This window comes from Pagrus pagrus (genome assembly GCF_965226575.1).
Source record: "Pagrus pagrus genome assembly, chromosome: 19".
NCBI classification, from domain to species: domain Eukaryota; kingdom Metazoa; phylum Chordata; class Actinopteri; order Spariformes; family Sparidae; genus Pagrus; species Pagrus pagrus.
The window spans coordinates 11,661,425-11,682,612 of record NC_140203.1 but is presented as its reverse complement, the minus strand read 5'-3'; the positions used below and the strand labels follow the sequence as shown (position 1 = coordinate 11,682,612).

Here is a 21,188-nt window from a genome sequence, read left to right as displayed (position 1 = left end):
GGTGCCAAAAACTCAACATTTTTGGCAATTTTTCAAGCGGAAAATGGGTTTAAAATCCTTATCTAATAAACTCACCAGAAAAATGTTAATATACAACAGGTTTTAAGAATAAAACAGCTAAAATGTGAGCTGATCTCTGGGCATTTGGTATTTAATTATGATCATGAGTGGGAAAAGGAATAGGCCTTCATTATGAAAGACAGTTTGACTTGTCTCAGTAGAAAAATCACAGGTTTAAATAATAATACACTGAATTCCATTAAGCCTTAAGCTTCAGTTATTGTGCATGCTGAAGCCATTGTTGTGAATCAAAATGACAAAGAAATCAGGTCACATGCATTCAAGTTGCTCAATCAGTTTTATTCAGGAAAAGGGGAGAAAATATTACTCAAGGAAGAAAAAAAAAATCAGTAAGCTTCTGTCAGAAGCAGCCCTCAAACAAATCAGTTCTCTGAATGATCCTTCATTTCAATCCCACACTCACTTCTATTTTACACTAAAACTGATTAGTTGAGACACTAACTTATTCCAAATAAATAGAATATTTTCACTTTTTTTTAAGTCAATCTTTGTATTAAATCACAGCCAGTCAGTACCCGCCGATGCCCCGACTCTGATCTAACAGACATACGCACAGTCCACACTGCCAATAAACATGGCAGAGCAGCTCTTCTCCCCACACACCAGGCATAATGAATATACAATATGTTACACAGTTACAGTATATACACACCACCTCTTTTACAGTAAAGACAATAAATGCTTTCTCATTGCTATTTGTTTCAATCACGCATAACATATTTAACAGTGAATTAGAAAGCGTGGGAAGTCATTTTATCCACATTGTTTTGTTATTTTACAAGCCCCGAAACAACACTAAAAGGATTTTAATGTATATTTACCTCTTGGTCTGCCCACTCCCAAAAACAAAATGGAGAAAAGAGGAAAATCATACTTTGTGGCGTGTTTCAAAGGAAACTAAAAAGTGACAGAATGCTAAGAAGCGAGGAATAAAAAAATCAATCAAGAAAAAAAAAGAAAAAAAAAAAAGAAATCAAGAATGAGAGTAACCGCAGCATTTACTAACAAAGTGCTGTGGTTTAGGGTAGACGTAGTGCTGTTTACCTCCCTGTAAAAAACACCAAGTACATATGGCCACCAAATATCTTATATTTTAAATTACATTTTGCTTCCTATCATAGGCTTAAAATACCAGAACCTGCACTAACTCTTTCAGTGATAAATATTAAAGTGTGCAATTTCATAAACGAGCAAATGTGTCCTAAACACATCAGAGAGGACCTTATAACTCAAAGATATCCAAATAAGAGGGTGCAATACCTCCAAAAGAAGGTGGGTTTTTTTTCGTGTATGACTTATCTCAGTGAGACCCTCGTGTCCTCGCACATTACAATCATGGGGAGACTCTCACAAAACAGAGGCCTCTGCCATGATTTCATCTGCAATGGAAAAACTTTCCGTGATAGCGTAGCTCTAAGTTATTGGCCGTAAAAGGAAAGAGCTCTACACTGTTGATGTCAATACATTCATCCTCCGATCTACATTTGTGAATATGAGCGTCTCTCTCTTAAAGCATACATCAGAAATGTCTTTTAAAAAAAGGTATGAAGTCGGTCCAGATGTTGGGATCCACCCTAATTTCTTGCTTTTAATGCCCAACGAAGATGTACTCAAGTCTTGTTGGCTGCATGAGCATGACATATTTGACTCGTTTTGTTCTCCAGTTTTGGAAATGTCGTTCATTTTCTTAACTTCTGACTGGTCCCTCTCTTTTTTGGGAATAACACCACGACTTCTTAATGTGAGCAATCTCATTAATTTCACCTTCTACTTATATTTACACACCTTCCTCCTTCATCCTCCCAGTGCAACACTGCACACTCACACACACCATCACACTTTCAAATTAAATTCGCTTCAGTCGGAACCCTCAGCTCAATTAGCCAGTTGCTTCATAGGATTCCCCTTTTTCTCCACAGAAGTTATGAAGCCCAGCTGAGAGGCTCTATGGTATAAACGTCATCTGTCCAACCAGCCAGAGAGGACAGAGCTGAATGAGAAGCTTTGTACAGTTTTAGTGCAATCATACTTATATAATCTGATAGATTTCTACAAAAAAGTACAACAGACGCAACTTCGGCTGAAGAGGAAACACATGCGCGTCACTTACACTCACACAGTCCAGTTGTAGAGGATGTGCATTAATTCATCTTTGATATGTGGAACTACAAGCAAATGTAACAGAACAGACTAGGCTCTTATGAATAGTGTTGATTTGTCTTGAAACTTAAAGACCCCATGAAGTTAGAGCTCAGATATGGATGAAGGAAAACAATATATATTTTCATGACTTGAGAGTTTGTGATGACACCAGCCAAATGCCTCAGAAGAAGAAAGATGAACTATGAGTGCAGATCAAGAGATTTTAACACCATGTTTACTGTAATTTCCTCAAGTGACTGCACCTTGGTATCCATCATAATGGCAAAGATAAAAAAAACCTTAACAACTTGCAGACAATAATGTGAAAAGCAGCCTCTAGCGCCACACCCCAAGCTCTTATTTATCTGAATTAGAAGACAGCCTTCTAATGAGAAAATAATGCCTTAATAACGTTGACTAAAATTTCTTTTTGTCTTCATGTGGTCTTTAAATTGCATCTATCCCCCTAAAGACAGAACCACCTTTTTGTAACGGTGCTGACTTTTCTCAGTCTAACAGGATGTTTGACATCACGACACAAATGTTTCACATACATTAACATTTCGCACTGTACAAACAAACGACTTATTTTCAGTGTTTGGAGGACAAAGACGATGTAAAGAAAAGGTAGTTTCAGGAGCAGTACCAATCTGCGACACCTGTCTGCACCTTCCTGGACCTAATCGTGTAACTAGCGAGCTCTTGACTTTGAAACAGAACAGCGCCTACGGTTCAAAAGCTTTTATGTGCACTTAACTTACCCCTCGCTCTTCATCTCGTCTACTCTTTCTCCCCCTTTTCACCGTCATCACTTCTCCTCACATTACACAAACATACAGGTAAATATTCAGGTTATTACATTCAAACGTGATGCTCTTTTTTGGCATTTGTACAGTGAATTGTGTAAAACTGAGATTTGCACTAAAAAAAGTTGCACACAAACAGGCTGATTATTTTTAAACAGCTCTTTAAGTACTTTTTCAGCGAGGGGGCAGAATATACGACCCCTTTATTGCACTTGTGTGTAAGACGGGAGACAAGAGGAAGGATGGAATTAAAAATTGTGGTAAGGAGAAAAATCAGATTTTGTTAAGGAATACTGATTATCTCATCTCTGGGAAGAGCATCGAAAAAAACAAAACAAAAAACATAAAAACAACAAACTCTCTTCACTTTTTTAACTGTGCACACATTAGTGCGAACACACAGAACAGAGAGGGGGCATTTTAATGTTTCACACATCTGTGACCAGTTTTCCAAGTGTTTGTGAATATGATAAATAAGCTTCAAATATGGTAAACTGTGGTATTCAATATTCCCCAGACTTCAAGACATGTCCATTATCCCAAACACACACAAGCAAACACACCAGCCTCTGTCACACCCACACCTCACACCACCAGGATCTTAACTTCGTCCTGTTCATCAGGCCGGTAGAAGAAGGGGATGCAGGGGTTCTCCCCAAGGAAGGGGGGTGATCTTAGCGCTCCCTGGGGGTTCTGGATCTCCTGGAGCAGCTGCATGATCTGCTGCGCTGTGCCGTCCTCTTTGGGCCCCCGGGAAATGGAGTCGGTCTGGGCTGACCCGGTTGGAAGCGTCTGGGGCGAGGGGGCTTCTGGACCTGTGGTGGGCTCTGACAGAGGGATGACCTCCATGGCTTCTGCAGCAGAGACAGAAAGGGAGAAGTTATTTATAAAACTTTTTTTTTTTTTTAAAAAGCACTGTGTTTCCTGTCTGTCTTATAACAGCTTTAAACAACAGCAGATGATTGGTTTTGCTTAGATTTATGATGAAGCACATGCAGGTCTACTGGCTGAGCCTACCTGCTCCACTGGCAGCATTAAGCTCTGTGTGTACATGTGATTGGTGCAATGGATGAGCGTCTCCAACAGGAAGCAGGTCGGGGTTCATTTGGCCTGCGCCGGCCATAGCTCCGGTGTAGCGGCTGTACCATTCGTTCCTCTCAGCCACCAGCCTCATCACCAGATCCTGCAGCTCTGCCAGCTTTGCCTGATGGAGACACAACAGCAAGGACGCATACAGAATAAATGTTAGTTGGGAGGAGAAGACAAAACCATTTTTAAACATGATAACTGATGACAGTATGAATATCTTTCCATTGTGTGATTAAGATCAGTGATTTTTTAAGAAGTGGAAAGCAGAAGCTGTTTAGACACGCAAATAAAATGAATCTCATTTCAGAGACTTTTTCCACTGGACTGCACTGATGGTTATTCTCAATAAAAAGTGTTGCATAAACAGTACCTTCATCTCCTCTTTGTCCTGGGCCAGCATGCTGATGTACTGCTCCTTCTCGTGGTGTTTCTGCTTCATGATGGCCCGTTGACTCTGGTACAGGGCTATGTACTCCCCTGGAAAGACAGACAGAGAACACATTCATGGAAATTAGAATGCTGATGGGTTCTTCTATCGTCCTGACAAAGTATTTCACTCAACCAAAGCATTATTTGTAGGACTACTACTACTGTCTCACCAATAGTGTCTGTCTCTCCAGACAGCTGGATGCAGCGGTGCTCCAGCTCCTCCACCCTCTCCTTCAGGTCCGCTTTCTCCTGCATGAGGGAGGTGAAACGCTGCTGAAGCTTCTCCATGGCAGCTTGCAGGGCCTGATGAACTTCCACTGGTACTCCTCCTTCTGGGAAGAGGAAAGCAAAGTATACAGCTGGTTCACATAATGCGCAGAATATATATAATTTTTAATCTATATAATTAGAAGTCATTATTTTATTGTAATTAGGTTAAGCTGTAATCAAAAGAACATATTTGCATGTACCTTTTGTCCTACACTACAGAGGTGTAGTCTTGGCCTTTTCATTGAAAACCATTTGCACGGTTGTGCCCAAACTTCCTCACCTGAATGATCATGACTGTGTTCACAGTGACTGTGGTGGTCCTGAGAGTGATCGTGCTCATGATGCTGTTCATGAGCAAGTTGGTGGCTGTGGTGTTGGTGCTCAAGGCTGAGGGCCAGAGCGGTCTGGTGCCGGGCTGCGATGTGCAGCCTGTGCTCTTCCTCCAGTTGCCTTCTGGCCTCGTCCCTCTCCGCCTCCAACTGAGCCAAAGCTCCTCGGATAAACTCCTCCTGCGGGAAAAGAAGATGGTGGAAGGCGGTGGATGAATAGGGTTATATGAGGGTAATGCCAAACTTGCATGTCGTATGGAGTTGTAAACCTTCTGGATTTCAATAAGCATAAAAATAAATCATTCACACTGGCATAGACCTTTAAACTTGATTTAGGCCTTCATTGTGAGTAATGAATGGCAAGTTGAGGGAAAATGAGAAATCCTTCAAGCATATTTGTTCAAGGAGTTTTTGTGGACAAACACTGATCACCGTCCTCACCATCTCCTTCTGGCTCTCAAAGTCGTCGGGGATAACAATGGAGGTGGATTTCTTTGGGCTCTCTTGCAGGGACTGGCTTTCCACTCCATCGCCTAGTGACATAGTGACAAATTAAAAGTATTAGTAGACTTTAACAGCCATTTATTTTACATTTTCTTAAGTAAGTCATTATTGACTATAACACAGATCCAGCACAGGCAGCGCAACAGTCAAAACTGCTGCTATTACTTTCCTTGCCTGCAGGTTGCATGGGTTAGACTGACACAGCAGGTCTGAAACTGCTGGTGCTGCAAGTCAGCTAGTAGAAGGTATCAGATGCTTCGCATCAATGGCACTTGTTTCTTGTGAAAGACTACAGTTTTAAGTTTTTTGGGAAAGACTACAGCTTTCAGTTTCTGAGAACGTTCTCGTGTTTCATTCATATTCCAGAAAACAGTGGGAAACTAGAAAGCCATCATGCTGTTGAATATTTTGGTCACAACCACATGGAAGTCTATGAAGGGAACCTGTGTACATTTTTTGGCATTTAATTTGAAAAGGAAGCGGTCACATAATTAAATGTATTATGAAGAAGCTTTGAGAATATAAGTTAAAAAACAAAGGTGCAGAAAGTACTCAAGTACCAGTGACAAATCTCACCTTGGTCTCTGGATGTCGAAGCAAGAGCTGAGCTGTTAAGCAGCTCCTTCACCTCAGCCTTCAGCTGCTCGTTGTCTCTGACTAACAGCTCCAAATGCTCCTGTAGGGGGAGACAGTCATTCAAAACAATGATGAAAAAGAGTGTGTGTGTGTGTCAGAAATATAAAGAAAGGACAGCGACAGAAGGTGAGGTTATGCAGCGCTATGAATATACTGTATAATGAACTGACTACAGACACTTTAAAGCAGTCTCTACTTATTCTTAAGGGCATTGTGTTTACTGCACTCCATTAAAATCAATTATCAATGGTCATTTGAACAAGGCAGTATTCCTGAAATACCTGTGCCTGTTTGAGCTGACTGTGACTGATCTCCAGCTGCACGCGGCCCTGGCTTTCATCGTGCTGCAGCCGGTCCATGAGCTGGATCTGCTGCAGGTACTGGTGGTGGAGCTGTTCCCTCTCTGAGGCCAGGGTCTGGTAGCCAGCACTGTACTGCTGCAGGTGGGCCAGGACCTGGTCCCTCTGCTCTATCAGACCCTGAGTCTCTGTACTTTTCAGTTCCAGCTGAAGCCAAGGCAACAAAGAGAATTAATACCAATAGGAAGCAGATAACTGGATGTTATTCTATTCCAAATCCAACAATGTGAAAATCCATCAACATACCTCTAATTGTGTTTGTCAGGAGTGTGTGTGTCTGTGACCTTACCTGCTCCTTCACGTTGTGCAGTGCCTCTTGCAGTTCACCCATTCTGCGAGCCAGCTCCTTTTTCACATGTTGCTCTGACTGGATGGCAGTGGTTAGCTCCATGTTCTCATTAGTCTGTGCAAATTAAGGAATTTTGGCTTTGAGACAGCAGTTTCCCACCCTCTGAGACAATCCCTGTTATTAAAGAACTTTCCTAATTTGTGAAATCTCTGTCAACTTGCTACAGACACATGAATCAAACCCTAGTACGATAATTAAATTACAAAGAAATTAAAATGAAGAAGATTAATTCAGACACAAAAAAGAAAAGATGTATAGAAATGATTCAGGAAGCAGGACCGAAACTAAACAATATCAAGTATATAAATGACAAAACCATTAAAATGTGTCATCAAAAAAAGAAGACAGATGGACAGAAAGAATTTCAGCCTCACCAGTTTGACAAAACCGTTCTGTAGCTCAGCCAGCTGGTCTTTCAGTGTACGGTTCTGGGTGAGAGCACGGCTAATAGTGGCCTTGTCTGACTGAACATCCTCCAACATGCGCCGGCGGTCCTCTTCCTCCTGGACATGGCTCTCCACGTGCCGCTCCATCTCCCCCAGACGCGTTTCCTGCTCTGCACACATGCGGCTCAGCTGCTCGTTATCTCGCAGCTGGAGAAAATATTACAGAGGATGATTATAGAAGCTTCAAACCTTTGAGAGCTAATGCTCTCTGAAACAATATGTAACAAACAGATCAATTGGTGTAGCTTTAAAGTGCAGCACATTGATTTTTATTATAATTAAAGATTTTCCTGATTACTTAAAACAGGCCTATTCAAGCGCTTTTCAGTGTAATGTATACCTGTGACTGGTACTGTGCAGTAAGGGCATCTTTCTCCTGTTGCAGAGTGTTGAGGGCCTCCTGCAGCGCCACCTCACTCTCTGATGGACCCGAGGACTGAGGCTCTGCATTATCCTGAGCTTCTCTCTCCTGCGACAATAATGCTGGAGGAGGATGAGAGTCAGAGTTCAGCTTTTAGGATTATAATGTAGAATGTTAAATTCCAAACAGAAACAATATATTGTGTTAAGGTTTTTAAACTTTTAAATTGAATACTTGACAATAAACGATGACACTGACGTTAACTTGACTATGAAGGGGGAAAAAACTGAAGCACCCTGAAAGGATTTACAACCTTAAAAAGATAGATGTTTGGGCAATAATTTACAACAACACTACAACACTACTAAAACAATACTGTCAAACGGCTGTTTTCACTATTCTGGCTGCATATCAGTCAGGTAATCGGACTGCTTATTTACCAGAAGTGTTCTTCACATCGAGAAAGGAGCTGTAAAAAAGCCAAGATGAGGAAGCACTAGATAACTGCATTGTGAACTTTTTACCTGCAGCGTTTTTCAGCTCTGTGATGCTATCCTCCAGCTCTTGGACTCGGTTGATGTTTCTGTCCCTCTCCTCCGCAACCAAAGACACCTGCACGGACACAAAGATTGACACAGATCAATTAGTTATTTGTCTGACACTAAAAAAACAACACAACAAAGAACATACCACTTGCTTTATTTTCAAGGCTATAGTCAACCATAAAGTGTATGCTGCTGTTACGCTATAGTTTACCTGTGTTAGCAGCTGTTCTGTTTTGTCCTTCCATACACGGCCCTCCTCCTGGATCTGTACAGCATAACAATCCCTCTCCGTCTGCAGCTTGGCAATCGACTCCATCAGCTACAACAGCAAAGACATAAGGGGCAACAGTGTCAAAACACTTTTTTGATATTACTAGAATTACCAGTCAAGTCCTGTTCCTGAGCTGTAGCAATGAATAATGGGAAGGACATGTTTGGCAGAACATGATGCTGTCACAGTGAAGATGACCTGTGACCTTTTGATATAAAATGTTTTTGCTTTATCATTTTATCCTATTACACATTTCAGCTTATCCTTGACTCTGTCTGCACGTTGGTGCCAAGTTTGAAGAAATTCCCTCAAGGTGTTTTTGAGATATTGCGTTCACGATAATGGGACACTGTGAGGTCACATGCAGAAAAAGTAGATATCATCTCTTGGGTCATTTGATGCAAATAATAAGAGGGTAGTTTCTGTTAATAAGAGGGTCGTTTATGTTTCCATAAGGGAAATGTTGCAGGGACACTAGTTGGTAGTTAATCGATGCCGAGTTGCTTTGATTATTTACATGAGAATAAAATTACAGTTATTCTGCATAAGAGCCACAAGCTCTAGAAATAAATGCCAGAACACTGTGGACCGAAATTAGAACTTTAGAAATAAATATCCACAGACAGACACTAGTATGATTAACATGCAGAGAAACTGTAAGAGAATGATCGTTGTACACAGACCTGGTGAACGTGTGCTTCTAGCTGCTGCTTCTCTTCCAGCAGTAACTGGACCTGCTGGCTTGCACTGGTGGGATCTGACTGACTGGAGCACTGGAGGTAATAAAAAGGACAAAAACTGGAGTGAAATGGAGGTAAAACACAAAAATTGACATCCGGCTGCAAACAAACATTTAGCGCTCTCTTTCGAAACATTGGCTTTCATCTTAGACTGGCTGTAGAGGTAATTCACCACCTGCAATTATTGGTAAGAGAGAGATGAGTAATGTATTGTGGAATGTTTTTGTCTGTGTCTTAACACACCTGTTGCAACATGAGGTCAGCTATCTCGAGCCTCTTGCGAAGATCTTCCACCTCAAGCCTCATTGCGCTATTCTCCTGTGTTCTCAGCTTTAGCTGCTCTGACATCTCCGAGTTCTGCTGCTTCGACTCCTCACTCACATTGCTGCGAACCCACACACACATGCAGAGATTGTTCATCATTTCTGACCTACCAGATTCAGATAGGACTTGGGAGACTTGCTCATGCCATCTGTTGCATTTTATACAATTTGATGAACTCTAAATACCATCATTAATGTCAAAGCTTATACTGTGGGAATGTTATGAAATACATCTCCTTGTACATGCATGGGCAGAGTGACTTACTTTAGTCTAAACATCTCTAGCCTCAGGTTGTCTCGCTCCTTTTCAAGCTCTTTGTTGTGCTAGAGACAAAAAGTAAAACATTTTTTAAAAATACCAAATCAACATAGCCAGCATGAGAAAAAATCTCAGAAAATTATTTTTAACACATGAAATGAAGAATAAAGGTGTGTGGTCGTGTGTGCTGCCCACCTGCACTACATGTATACATCTCGTTGTGATTCAAGTAATTTTGTCATGTGTTATATATTACATCCATATTATGAATTTCTCATTGAATTCTGTTTATGGGGAGTGATTACTCTAGTGTCAGTTACCTTTTCAAACTGTTTTTGCTGTGATGAGACAGTGGACAGAGTTCTCTCCAACTCCGAGACTCTCTGCTTTGATGCCTGCAGGCGGTTATTCAACTCCTCCGTCTCAGCTACACACAAACAAAGAGACACAAACATACAAACTACTGTTTCAAGTGCTGAAGGGGTAAGATATTGCCATGATGGAAATAATAAAAGACACACACCTGTTTTCTGCCGTGCAGCATGTTGTGTGTATTGTAGTGCTGTTTGTAGCTCTGATTTCTCTGATACCAGTATACCAATGGTCTGGATGTGAACCTTGTGAGAGGACAGACACACAGAGACATGATTATGTCAAGTGTCTTTACATCAAGTCCTTCATTAAAATCATACCAACTAAATACAACTTTTTACAGTGTAATTAGACTTGGTGCTTCATCCCTGCTACGCAGACTACACAATTTGTTCTCGTCAGGGTTAATGATCGAAGAAAGGAGTGTTGGAATGGGGAGGGTGCGTTCTCGGATCACATTTCTATCCAGTTTCTACCAGGGTGACACTGTGGACTCTATACGCAATACACTGATACATTACAGGGCAGAACAATAAGGCCTTTTTTTTACTATTTCTACTGCAATGACACTGGCTCAGAAAAATTCAATTCATGTGTTTAGCCACGAGGCCTTACCTGTAATTGCTCCCGCATGGCTCCCTGCTCTTTTGAATATCTCTGTTCAAATTCTTTTCGCTCCTGAGGGAAGAAAAATACCAAAGTTCATGAATGACTAGGAAGGAAGTGAAAATTCAGCAGACTGGAAAAAAATTGAGACAGGGATGAGCAGACACAGAGGAAAAAAACTATTTACCTTTTGTAACTGATCTGAGAGCCCTTGAGATTGTTGTGCCTGTCAGATCAACAGGATAGAAATGTAAGTTTGGGAAAGACCATCATCTCAGCAGTATTATTGTTTGATTATTCTAGTTGTGTAAAAACATAAGCAAAGTTCTGGCACAAAAGAACTCATCTGCTTGCCAGACAGGAGCGGGGTAGAGCAGAGTATGGAGCTAATGAACCTGTTCTGTTATCTTTGTTATGTTAACCTTTTTTGTTTATTCAAAGCTTTGAGGCTTTTGCTATTAGTGTGCTAACTACAGAGAAAACACATTACAATTAGGCATCTACCATTAAATTATGACAGCTGCGCACCCAACGGCTCCTTACACAGAGGTTAGACTTTATAGAAATTTATTTTAATCAACCTAAGTGTAAGATAAATTAATAACATGAAATCCATGCATGAATTCTGTGAGGTTTCTCAAGATGGCATACAAAAGGCCTACAGTACATGCACTACTGTGGTAATTGCAGGATGGCTGGAAAGGGGTTTCTCCAATCACACAAACACAAATCTGAACACACACACACAGCTTCTTACCAGCTGGTCTAGCTTGGTATTGAGCTGAGAGTTTGTTAGGTTGCTGGACTCCAGGGCGGCTGCCAGCTCCTGGTTCTGACTCTATCACGTGCACACATGCACCCGGGAAAGGATTAAAAAAAAAGAAAAAAAAAGAGAGGCATAAAGTGCAGTGGCAAAAGTCAAACAAAGAACACATGGGAGGAGGAGAACAATTTAAATGTGAGTTATTAACATGGAGGTAAACAATAATACCTTCACAAGTAGTGCATCATGTGTTTTTATTAATGAAATGAGAAGCAAATAATTAAAATAAATGATGGTTGTTGAACTGATTAATGGAGTCAGCTAGCTTGTAGTATTCTCTTTAAGTTCTGTATCATTTGCAAGATGCGGACTCGGTCCACATGACCTCAATATCTCCAGAATGTCATATGTCATCATCTTTGTGATATCTACTTCTTTCTGGAACTACTCTGTAATTAATCAACATATCAGTCATTTATTTATTTATTCAGACAGCCATTCAAAGCTTTTACAATATTTCAACCATAACTAAGACTTTACTTGCAATGCAGCACTAACAGCTTTTGCTTAAACTAATGATCAACTACCTAAAATGTTGTAGAATGCAATAATAATATATTTAAACAAACAACAACAACCTCCATTATTAGCATCACATTATAAAAAGTTGAAGCTCAAGTATGGGCAGTAGATCTGATGTGCTTTGTTTGGTTCATTAGATTACACAAAGCCAGAAAGGTCACCGTCACACAGAGAGTCACAGTGAGTTTTGGGTAGATGACGTAGTCAGTGTGCTGCAAACATTAGGATTACCACTTTAAACAGCTAGCTAGCAAGCACACTATCTGATAACAAACAATTAAGTGCTGTCAAGACAAAATCCTTTTTTGGGCACAGTGTACTGATACTGAATTGAGTTTCACTTTATATGAAGGCATTGTGTGATAGCATTATTCCAAGCCTAAAACAAGTCGTGGTTATACAGTTACTCTACTTGACTGACCTCAAACTTAGGTTTTAAATATCAACAAGTTATTAGTTCTGAAAAATTAAAATTTCCATCTTACCTCCAGTTCTCTCTCATTGCCAGGGGATGCACTGTCCCCATTCACATAAGCAGCAGATGACTGAAATGACACAAGACACTCACATTTTTGCACTTCCAACACAGAAATTGAATTGCATGTTTTAAGTCAAGTATATATGCCACCTTAATTCCTTATTTATACACTGGTTCTGTAGACATTCATGAGAAAAAATATGAATGTGCTTGAATAAAAAATGGCCTGTCTGTATGAGCTTAAAGCTGACTGGATGCACTGCAGATTAGCAATTTGCTTTTTCAGCAGTGTAACACCTGCATTTCACCACAAAATATGGGGCTACAATACCATATTTCAATAAAACATATTCTGAGAGAAACGTAAAAACAGTGTGCTTATTATATTTACAAGCCACAAGATCAGCAAGATATTTGTCTTCTGTCATCTTAATAATCCTTTTAATCAGTAGATAAAAAGTCAGTATTAACTGTATCTCAGAAACCTGACAAAAACACCCTCAGTATATTGTTGCTGAATATGCAAAACTGAACCAAGTTCATAGGCAATACATCAAACTGGTTTGGTGCAACAGTTCGACGCTGTCAGTGTGCTTGAGGCCACTGGGAACAACTGGCAAACTTGAAAATGCTTCCAGTGCATTCCTGCCTAGAACAGACGCAACACACCCTAGTTGACAGTGGGCATCACTGGTGGTGTGTTATTGTTAAAAGCCTTACACGGCATAACAAAGAAATGTGAGTGTGAGAGCGACAGGATGTCATTGGTGGTGTTAAATCGTACCTCAGAGACCAGGCCGTTCAGTTGCTGTGAGAGTTGTCGCAGGCTCTCGGTGGAAGACAGTGGTCTGCAGGATAACGCACATAAATTATCAATTACATATTAACTATGTAATTGACTCTGCTGCATTAGCAATCAAAGCCTAGAGTAGCAGCATGTATTGGAGCCTCAGTAGCACTGCTTATTGTACCTAATTTATAATGTTTAACTGAAAAAAATCATGTTGTGCCGTAACATTGCAAAACCTTGGCCAGCATATTTTGCAGTGCCTTTTTCTCTACCCAGTCCACATACATTAATATGCAAACTCTGGTCAGTGTTTGCTGTGTGTGTATCCATAAAAACAAACAAAGATGTTTCAAGCAGTGAGGAATCAGGTAACCCACCTATTTTCCTCTGTTAAACTCTCATTGCCATTGGTATCAGGATAGTCCTACATAGAAAGAGGAAGATTGAAAGAGGAAGAGAGAGTGAGAGAATTGGACAAGAAACACAAAATATATATTGAGAACATCTGATAAAAAGAAATGCGTGATGACAATGCACATTATCACAAAAAAAACATATTAGGTGAGCTGTTGTTTTTATCACACACATATATTAATAAAAATACAGCAATTTGCAGTAGACTTTACAAGTATAATCCTATACATATATTTTGAGATTCAAGAATCCAAATGTTTACTGTCCCTCTGGTTGTACAAATACTAAGTAATTTATAAAGAAATAAATACAGACTAAAATAAAAATGAAAGCAAGCAGTAAACAGTATTAGCATTAACACTTATAAAGGGAATAGGTATATGAAGAAAAGGAGTAAGGTACATAAAAGACCCATACATATAACAACTAAATGTAATAGAGATTATGAGTATAAAGGCATAAAGGTACAATGCAAAGAATCTGTATAAGAAGCAACAAGTATAAGAGAATATAAATAGCAATTAAAAGGTATAACATCAAAACTGTGTCAGCAAAAAGAATAAAAGCAGTGTGTATATAGCAATAAAGAGTATAATAGCTGAAGGTGCAGCAGCAGTATGCATAATGGTGCATATACATTCATGTGATGGACACACAGGCATTAGAATGACAAGTAACAAGACACTGATAGATTTGAGAGATAGAAAAGGAAAAAGAGAAAGAAAATAACAGAAAGAGAGAGACACACCTGCAGGTCAGTGTTGTGACTGACAGACTCAGTGTTAGTAGTAGTGTTAGCGCTAGCAGGGTTAGACACAGGTGAGCCGCGGCCAGGCTCGCCCATTTGGTCCTCCAGCAGCTGAGGAACTGAAGACCCCATGGCCTCAGCATCTGCAAAGGCCTGATGTGACACACATATACAAAAAATGCACACACTGGTTTAATGCCAAGACAAAGAGCAGTTATGATGAAAGAGCAACAGAAAGACCACAATGATGTGTCAAACTTTGTATGTGTTGCACGGAAATGACTTGAATACTGTACTGCCTCAGATTAAGGTTATAGATCAGTTAACTCTCTTAGGTGAGTGCATGATAGTCCACAATCTAAGAAGACAGAAAAATGTCATAAAAAATGGATGGACTTTGTTGGCATTTATTTTTGTGGTTAATAGCTTACAGAGCACGCTCGGTCACCCATCGCTGTGACAGGAAAGAAGTTTTCATTTTTTCCTATTACTGCTACGCATAGGGCCATGCTTCAATGAAATGCCAACATTTATTTTAATGACTGAAATATGACCCTTCTCTGTTACTTGAGTTACACGTACTCTGATTTTAAAGCTCAAGCGAGCAAGATGTGTAATAATCTGTAACAACAAAATAACCTTTTTTGACACTGCATGTAAACAAGGCACTCAAAAACAACAGCAACAAACAAAAACACAAAACTAGCAATGAGAAAGTTGATAGATGAAACACATATATTACTTGTTTTCCCAGATGCATGCCTGCAGGTATCACAGCCATGCAACTACTGAGGCTCATGCCACTTATTGTGCATAGCATAGCCATCCACACTGAACTTCTACATAAGATGGTGCAAACTTGAAGATGGCTAACAACTCAGAGAACGCACTCCCTTGACATGGATTTAAAAAGCACAGCACCAATGCAAGAATTTGCCCTCATGTTTGTCCCATGCTTTCCGGTCTATGAGGGGGAAAAAAGAATATGCACACTTGATGTAACAAGGAGGTAATGATGGAGGATGAAGACACAATATTAAATACCACATGAGAAGCAGCTATTTACAGCAGAGGGATGCAGAGGCAGAAACAATGAAAGGACAGACAGAGACAGAGGCTCACCTGACTGTTGCCAAAAGGAGGTAGGACTACTCCATTACTTTGACTAGGCCTAAGTGCTTTCAGTAAACTGTCAAACTACAGGAAAGAAGGAACAAGGGGAAGAGATGAAAGATATGTGAAGAGGAAATAACGATTAAGAGAGTGATAAAGATATGGACAAACAGGAACAGCGAAGCAGCTGCTTTAAGAAATCTTAGACAGAGGAGGTCTAGAAGTGATGAAGGTGTCTAATGAGGAGAAACTGAGGCTTGTGTGCCCTGTTCAAGGGGTCAGCATTTATTGCCTGCGTTTTCATATCACTAATAATCATGATAACCCAGTCAGAAAAAAAAATTACTCATGTAAGCAAGACTTATATCAGAATAAGAGTGCCATATTTTTTCCATATGTTGTCTTTGTGGAGTGTGATCATCCCTGACTACAAATCCATAACTGCTTCAGTTAAATCTACAATCAGCTCTAAAAAAAACCCCTGTTTCTTGAAGAAAAACAAGAAACTGGAAGTCCAGTTGCCTACAATATAGCACTTAGTAAGCTTCCTCACAACTACCCTTATTTAAATGACCTGTGCCATGTCAATAATTATTTGCCTACGAACTCAGCTTTGCATATAAAGCCAATTAAGATAGTGTTTTTTCCCCCCCTAGAACTATGTTTGGGTATGAAGCAGAAGAAACATTTTTATAACAAGAATTATCATCATGCATTGCCATTATTGTAAAGATGTCTCCTCTGCTCTGAACCCGTAACATGGAACTCCCCTTTGTTATTAGCAGCATCATCTGCTTCAGATTATGTGAGTCTATCCTGGCTGACCAAAATCTAATATGTGATTCTGACCCTAACCTAACCTGAAAGTCAGCCCCTGTGTGTGAATGCAGTGTGTCACATGATTGTCTCTTTTCATTATCGCTCTCAATTTGCTTATAGGGCGTTTAAAACAGACCACGGACAAGAACATGGTGCTTGATATTTAAATGTAACAGTAGTGATGAGCAACAAATAAGCAAATAAAGAGTGTCAATGAGCTCAGACGGACAGGTATGTGACTGTCTTTGACTGACACTTTTTGTGTTTTCCAAAAACACTAGCAACAACACATTCGACAAGAATACTTTCTTATTGCGACAAGTCTATAAAATTTAACATTGACATGATAAAAAAAACAGTGATTCACTGCATCCATGAAAATGATTATGTAATAATTATTAATCAGGTTATAGACAGGCTGTTTGGATCAGTCCCTATACATCTGTCCACATTCTGTCCTTTAAACCAGAGCAGCATAAAGGACAAAACAAGAAGCTATTAATAGAGAGAGGGGACTACTTCTCATGACGGCTACGCTTTGAAAGTACGCTAAATGTACAGAATATATTAACATGTTTTTCTAACATGTCTTTGGAAAACCTGATGGTTAGTTATTAAACATTACTTTCACCCTGTAACCTGGCTGTCAGATAGGGGTCAATGCTGCTACTGTGCACTGTGTGTGTTTGATACCAAGGAGGAAAACATCTCCAAATTTGACAGTAATTTCACCAGCAGCAAAATATTTTGTAATCAATGGCCAAGCAGGCCATTACAAATCATTCCACTTGGAGAAAACAAACAATTAAGGACTTTATCCGGTATATACTGCTCTACCAGACCACAATTACTATAAAACTGCTCTTATCAATATGTTGCAAATTGCATGTGCAAGTGTAGGCTCTCTAATGGTATCACAGTGGCTCTAATACAAAAAGAATACAGACAGACTGTCAAGAAGAAAGAGAGGTTGTTATTTGACCAACAAGGGCAGGGTGATGAGCAGGCAAACAAATGGAAAGACTAGGACTGACTTACATTGATTGGAGAATTTCTGTCTGTTGAATGTGCATCGTGTTGGCTCCCTCCCTTCACCTTTCTCTTCTTCTTTGCCCCTGCTCCACCACCTCCTCCTCCTCCATTGCCCTTTTCTCCTCCCACACTTGCAGGGGAGCTCTTCTGCTGAAACTCCTTCAGCTGTGCAGCACATAAGGAAAGGAAACCATAGATGTGTGAGATATGCAACAAGTAATTTGTGACTGCCAAAAAGAAAACTACTATGATGCCTACTTTAAGAAATTATATTTTATTTGATTAGTTTTAGCAGTAGGCCTCGGGAATTGTTCCCAACTTTTAACCAACTAGATTCTGAACAAGTCATCCTTAGCTGGAGAGTTTTTTCAACCTGAATGATTTAGATTTGGTCTAAGATGAAGCAGGGATAGACCCATCCCTTTCTCTAACAGTAGACCAGCTACTCAAAAGATAAGACTGGATGTTGAGCATGTTTTTGACTGTCACTTTAACTTGCTAGTTCAAGGGCTTGCAGTTCTAAACCAAATAAGATGAATGTGATAACTTGCCAAACAATGTTCATCCATGTGTAGTTTAACCACGTCTACGTGTGTTTGGGGATGGGGCCTGTGACAGCTGTCGCATGGGACCAGAGGGAATATCACGGGACCTACTGGAGCTGCCATTTCTACAATAGTGGGGTTGACTCGCAGCGAAATGTCAAATTTTACCACCACGACCACTCATCCACGAAGATTGTGGGGCAGAGAGGAGAGCTGACGAGCCATATCCTGAAGCGAACATTTCACAGCTGATAAGGCCATCTTTCTAACTAGCGCAACAACACACCTAGCTTAAGCACACAGCAGGACAGGGGAGAGGGGTGTCAGCTGTCAAAACACTCCCCGTCATTCTATCCAGCCAACACAACTGTGCTACAATGCTAGCTCAGTGTTTGTTATAAAATTGCTTTTTGATGACCATTTTCTCATTTAGTTCAGCCATCCTGCAGATAAGACAGAAAGCTGCCCGACTGCAGTGTGGCATTCTTTACACTCACACATAGCCAACTATTCATTAGTTAGCCAGCTTGCTAACGTTAACTTGCCTAGCTAGCATGTTAAGGTTTGCCACATTTTAACGTTAGCTAGAAAGACACAAGAAACCGTTAGACAAAGATAGTAAGTTTAGTTAATCGCTCACTGTCTAGACGGCGTGGTCTGCTGCAAATACCTCTTAGAACTAAAAATAGTCCACATAAGCTGGAAAACTTAATGCTATCAATAGAGGCCCAGAAGAAGCACCGGTCTCTCCTACGCATTAAAGCCTCGGGAGGAGCGAGAGAGGTGGGACAAGCGAAAGCGCAGAGGTCGGACGACGTGTAATGACAACACCCCTGCTCCGTAAAGAAATGTATAACAACACCGGCAACACAAACCCACAGAGAAGAGACAGGGCCAGTGCTTACTATGATATTAAGCCAGCTCAATTATAAAATACTTTACCTTTTTCTTAGCTGCAGCGAGTTTTATTTGCCTGCTCTGGTCGGCCATACTGCTGCTCTGGTGAACGGACCGAACCACGTCATCAGTTTGCTGTCTGTTGGTGTCTCTGCCGGTAGGGGGCGCAGGGTTCAGTCTGTGATGCTCATGTAAAAAAAACAATCTACAAACCTTTTTTATTGTTTTTTTTTTTAGTTAATTAATTAATTTAAATCAATCAAAATAAATATTAATTATAACTTATTTATTATAAAGTAGAAGGTGTGAGGTGTCAGATACTGTTAGCAGACAAACAAAATTCTCTCTTTGTGACTTGATTGTCTTTTTTCTGTCTTCAGTATTACTTGTTATCCTACTTTTCTTCCTTGTATAATCTGTCACACTCTAGTTTGTGTTCCTATGGGCTTGTTTACCTTTCAACTAATGTAAACATTCAAGAAACAGGAGGGAAGAACTTACAAAGTCAAAGAAAAATGGGCCAGGTCTAATATAAGAATATGGAACTTCCTTTGGTGGCAGTAAAAACAAAAATGCTAATAAAAAAAACAAACATTTAGTGCTATTTGTATAAGAAAAAGGACTTTATTAATAATACAATTATTTGTATTTGCAAGAAAAAACAGGTACTGAGCTTTAATGAACTGCTGATCAATTAACTACACTTAATAAAATGATCATTTTAGCTCTATACATTCACACATTCACAGTAATAAGTTGCCAGTTAGGTTGGCCTATTCGACACATACTTCATCAGAGAACCAGAGGGAAGTTTATGTAAAAAAAAAAGATGATGTCAGGAAATAGTTATTCTAATAGTAATACGTACAACAAATAATGCAAGGAATTCACAAGTGAAAGGAGGTTGCAGTCTGAACATGAACTCAGTGTACAGCGATAAACAATACAAAAAGAAATACTTGTGATTTGGTAAAATACAAAAGAATGCAGTCATTTTAGGGCTAATGTTGATTGTGATCAATATTAATGAGTCTTCCTGCTGAGATCTGTCATCCGAGCATCTGATCCGTCTTGCGTCATAGTTCTTCCTTCTACTGCAGGGAAAAAGAAAGTATGACTTGTGTCCCACAACACGCTGTGCTCCAAGCTGCTGGACACCTTCTCACTCATGCTTACATTTGTCAAAAAGGATCTGTCTTCCTCCTCACAATACTGTCAGGTTGTTGATGAAGGTCCTCAGTCCGTCAGGTTGAGACTCAAGAATCCCCTGAACACATCTTTCAGTCTAACTTTAAGTCCTCCCACCCCTGCAACTTCTCTAGAATCAAATATATTCTTCATACTAATAATGTGGTCATCCTTATTCTGGAGTACAGTACATTTCAACAGACTAATTATAAAGAAATGATGCCGATATTACACCCTCAAACAATCCCTCAAACTTAAACAAACTCATACATAAATATTCTCTTTAATCCTCATATTTACCCTGACATAACACATACACGTAGCATTATATTGAGGCCTGCAGCTTTAACCAAACAGGGCTGTGTATTAGCTGAGAATACATAGAATATGTACTTGAACAAACACAAGTAACATAAGATTTTATACTTAATTACACTACTTTCTTAAATATCCCATTTAGAGTAATAATTTGGCTGGTGTAAGGGTTCATACAGACTGAAGTATGGCTTTGGCAACCAGTTACCTAACCTTGACCTATTTAGACTTTTGTCATGGACTGTACTCAAGATAACAGTGTATTACAGGGAATTTTGTTTGATGTGGATGTATAGCATTTAACCTACAATAGTTTGGTACATCTGTGATCAATATGCGATCACAGAGACACTGGGCTGGAGAGTGTTGTGTTATAACTGGATAGTCTAATTATTGCAGGTTAATTGCACTTCAAGGTGGAGGCCTTGAGACATAATTGCAATTTTGTATAGGATAGCTGATGATACACCCAGGCAATTCAGTTAATCTGATGCAACCACATTTGCTTTTGTGATATTTAGTGACATGCAAATGACACATGGTTTGTACATGTCTGACTCGTTGAAGTGAGTCATCATAACAACTCA

General features: G+C 39.8%; 1 protein-coding gene across 5 annotated transcripts; it reads right to left on the bottom strand.

Annotated features, from left to right (window-relative positions):
* Positions 1-339: 339 nt before the first annotated feature.
* golga2 (golgin A2) lies at positions 340-19,247 on the bottom strand. Of its 5 annotated transcripts, XM_084383967.1 has the most exons (28): positions 19,144-19,247; positions 17,663-17,821; positions 15,815-15,889; positions 14,693-14,845; positions 13,908-13,954; positions 13,525-13,588; positions 12,748-12,807; positions 11,675-11,755; positions 11,105-11,143; positions 10,927-10,989; positions 10,463-10,556; positions 10,260-10,366; positions 9,946-10,004; positions 9,601-9,742; positions 9,301-9,390; positions 8,558-8,665; positions 8,326-8,413; positions 7,781-7,923; positions 7,369-7,587; positions 6,935-7,048; positions 6,568-6,792; positions 6,227-6,326; positions 5,588-5,679; positions 5,098-5,326; positions 4,718-4,879; positions 4,489-4,595; positions 4,047-4,233; positions 340-3,883 (listed from the first exon to the last, which is right to left on the bottom strand). In XM_084383967.1, the coding sequence occupies exons 1-28, from the start codon at positions 19,189-19,191 to the stop codon at positions 3,615-3,617; spliced, it is 3,324 nt and encodes a 1,107-aa protein (XP_084240093.1). In that variant the 5' UTR covers positions 19,192-19,247; the 3' UTR covers positions 340-3,614. The 5 variants fall into 5 exon arrangements, with proteins under 5 accessions (XP_084240093.1, XP_084240095.1, XP_084240096.1 ...); XM_084383969.1 differs by lacking the exon at positions 11,675-11,755; XM_084383970.1 differs by lacking the exon at positions 14,693-14,845.
* Between the last annotated feature and the right edge of the window lie 1,941 nt (positions 19,248-21,188).

Bases quoted from the DNA above. Each gene is read 5' to 3' on its own strand.
- golga2 (XM_084383967.1), bottom strand. From the start codon at position 19,191: ATGGCCGACCAGAGCAGGCAAATAAAACTCGCTGCAGCTAAGAAAAAG. The intron at 10,005-10,259 runs GTAACTGACACT...TTTTGTCTCTAG, and splicing joins AGCAAAAACAGTTTGAAAAG to CACAACAAAGAGCTTGAAAA. The intron at 4,596-4,717 runs GTGAGACAGTAG...CTGTCTTTCCAG, and splicing joins TGGAGAGACAGACACTATTG to GGGAGTACATAGCCCTGTAC.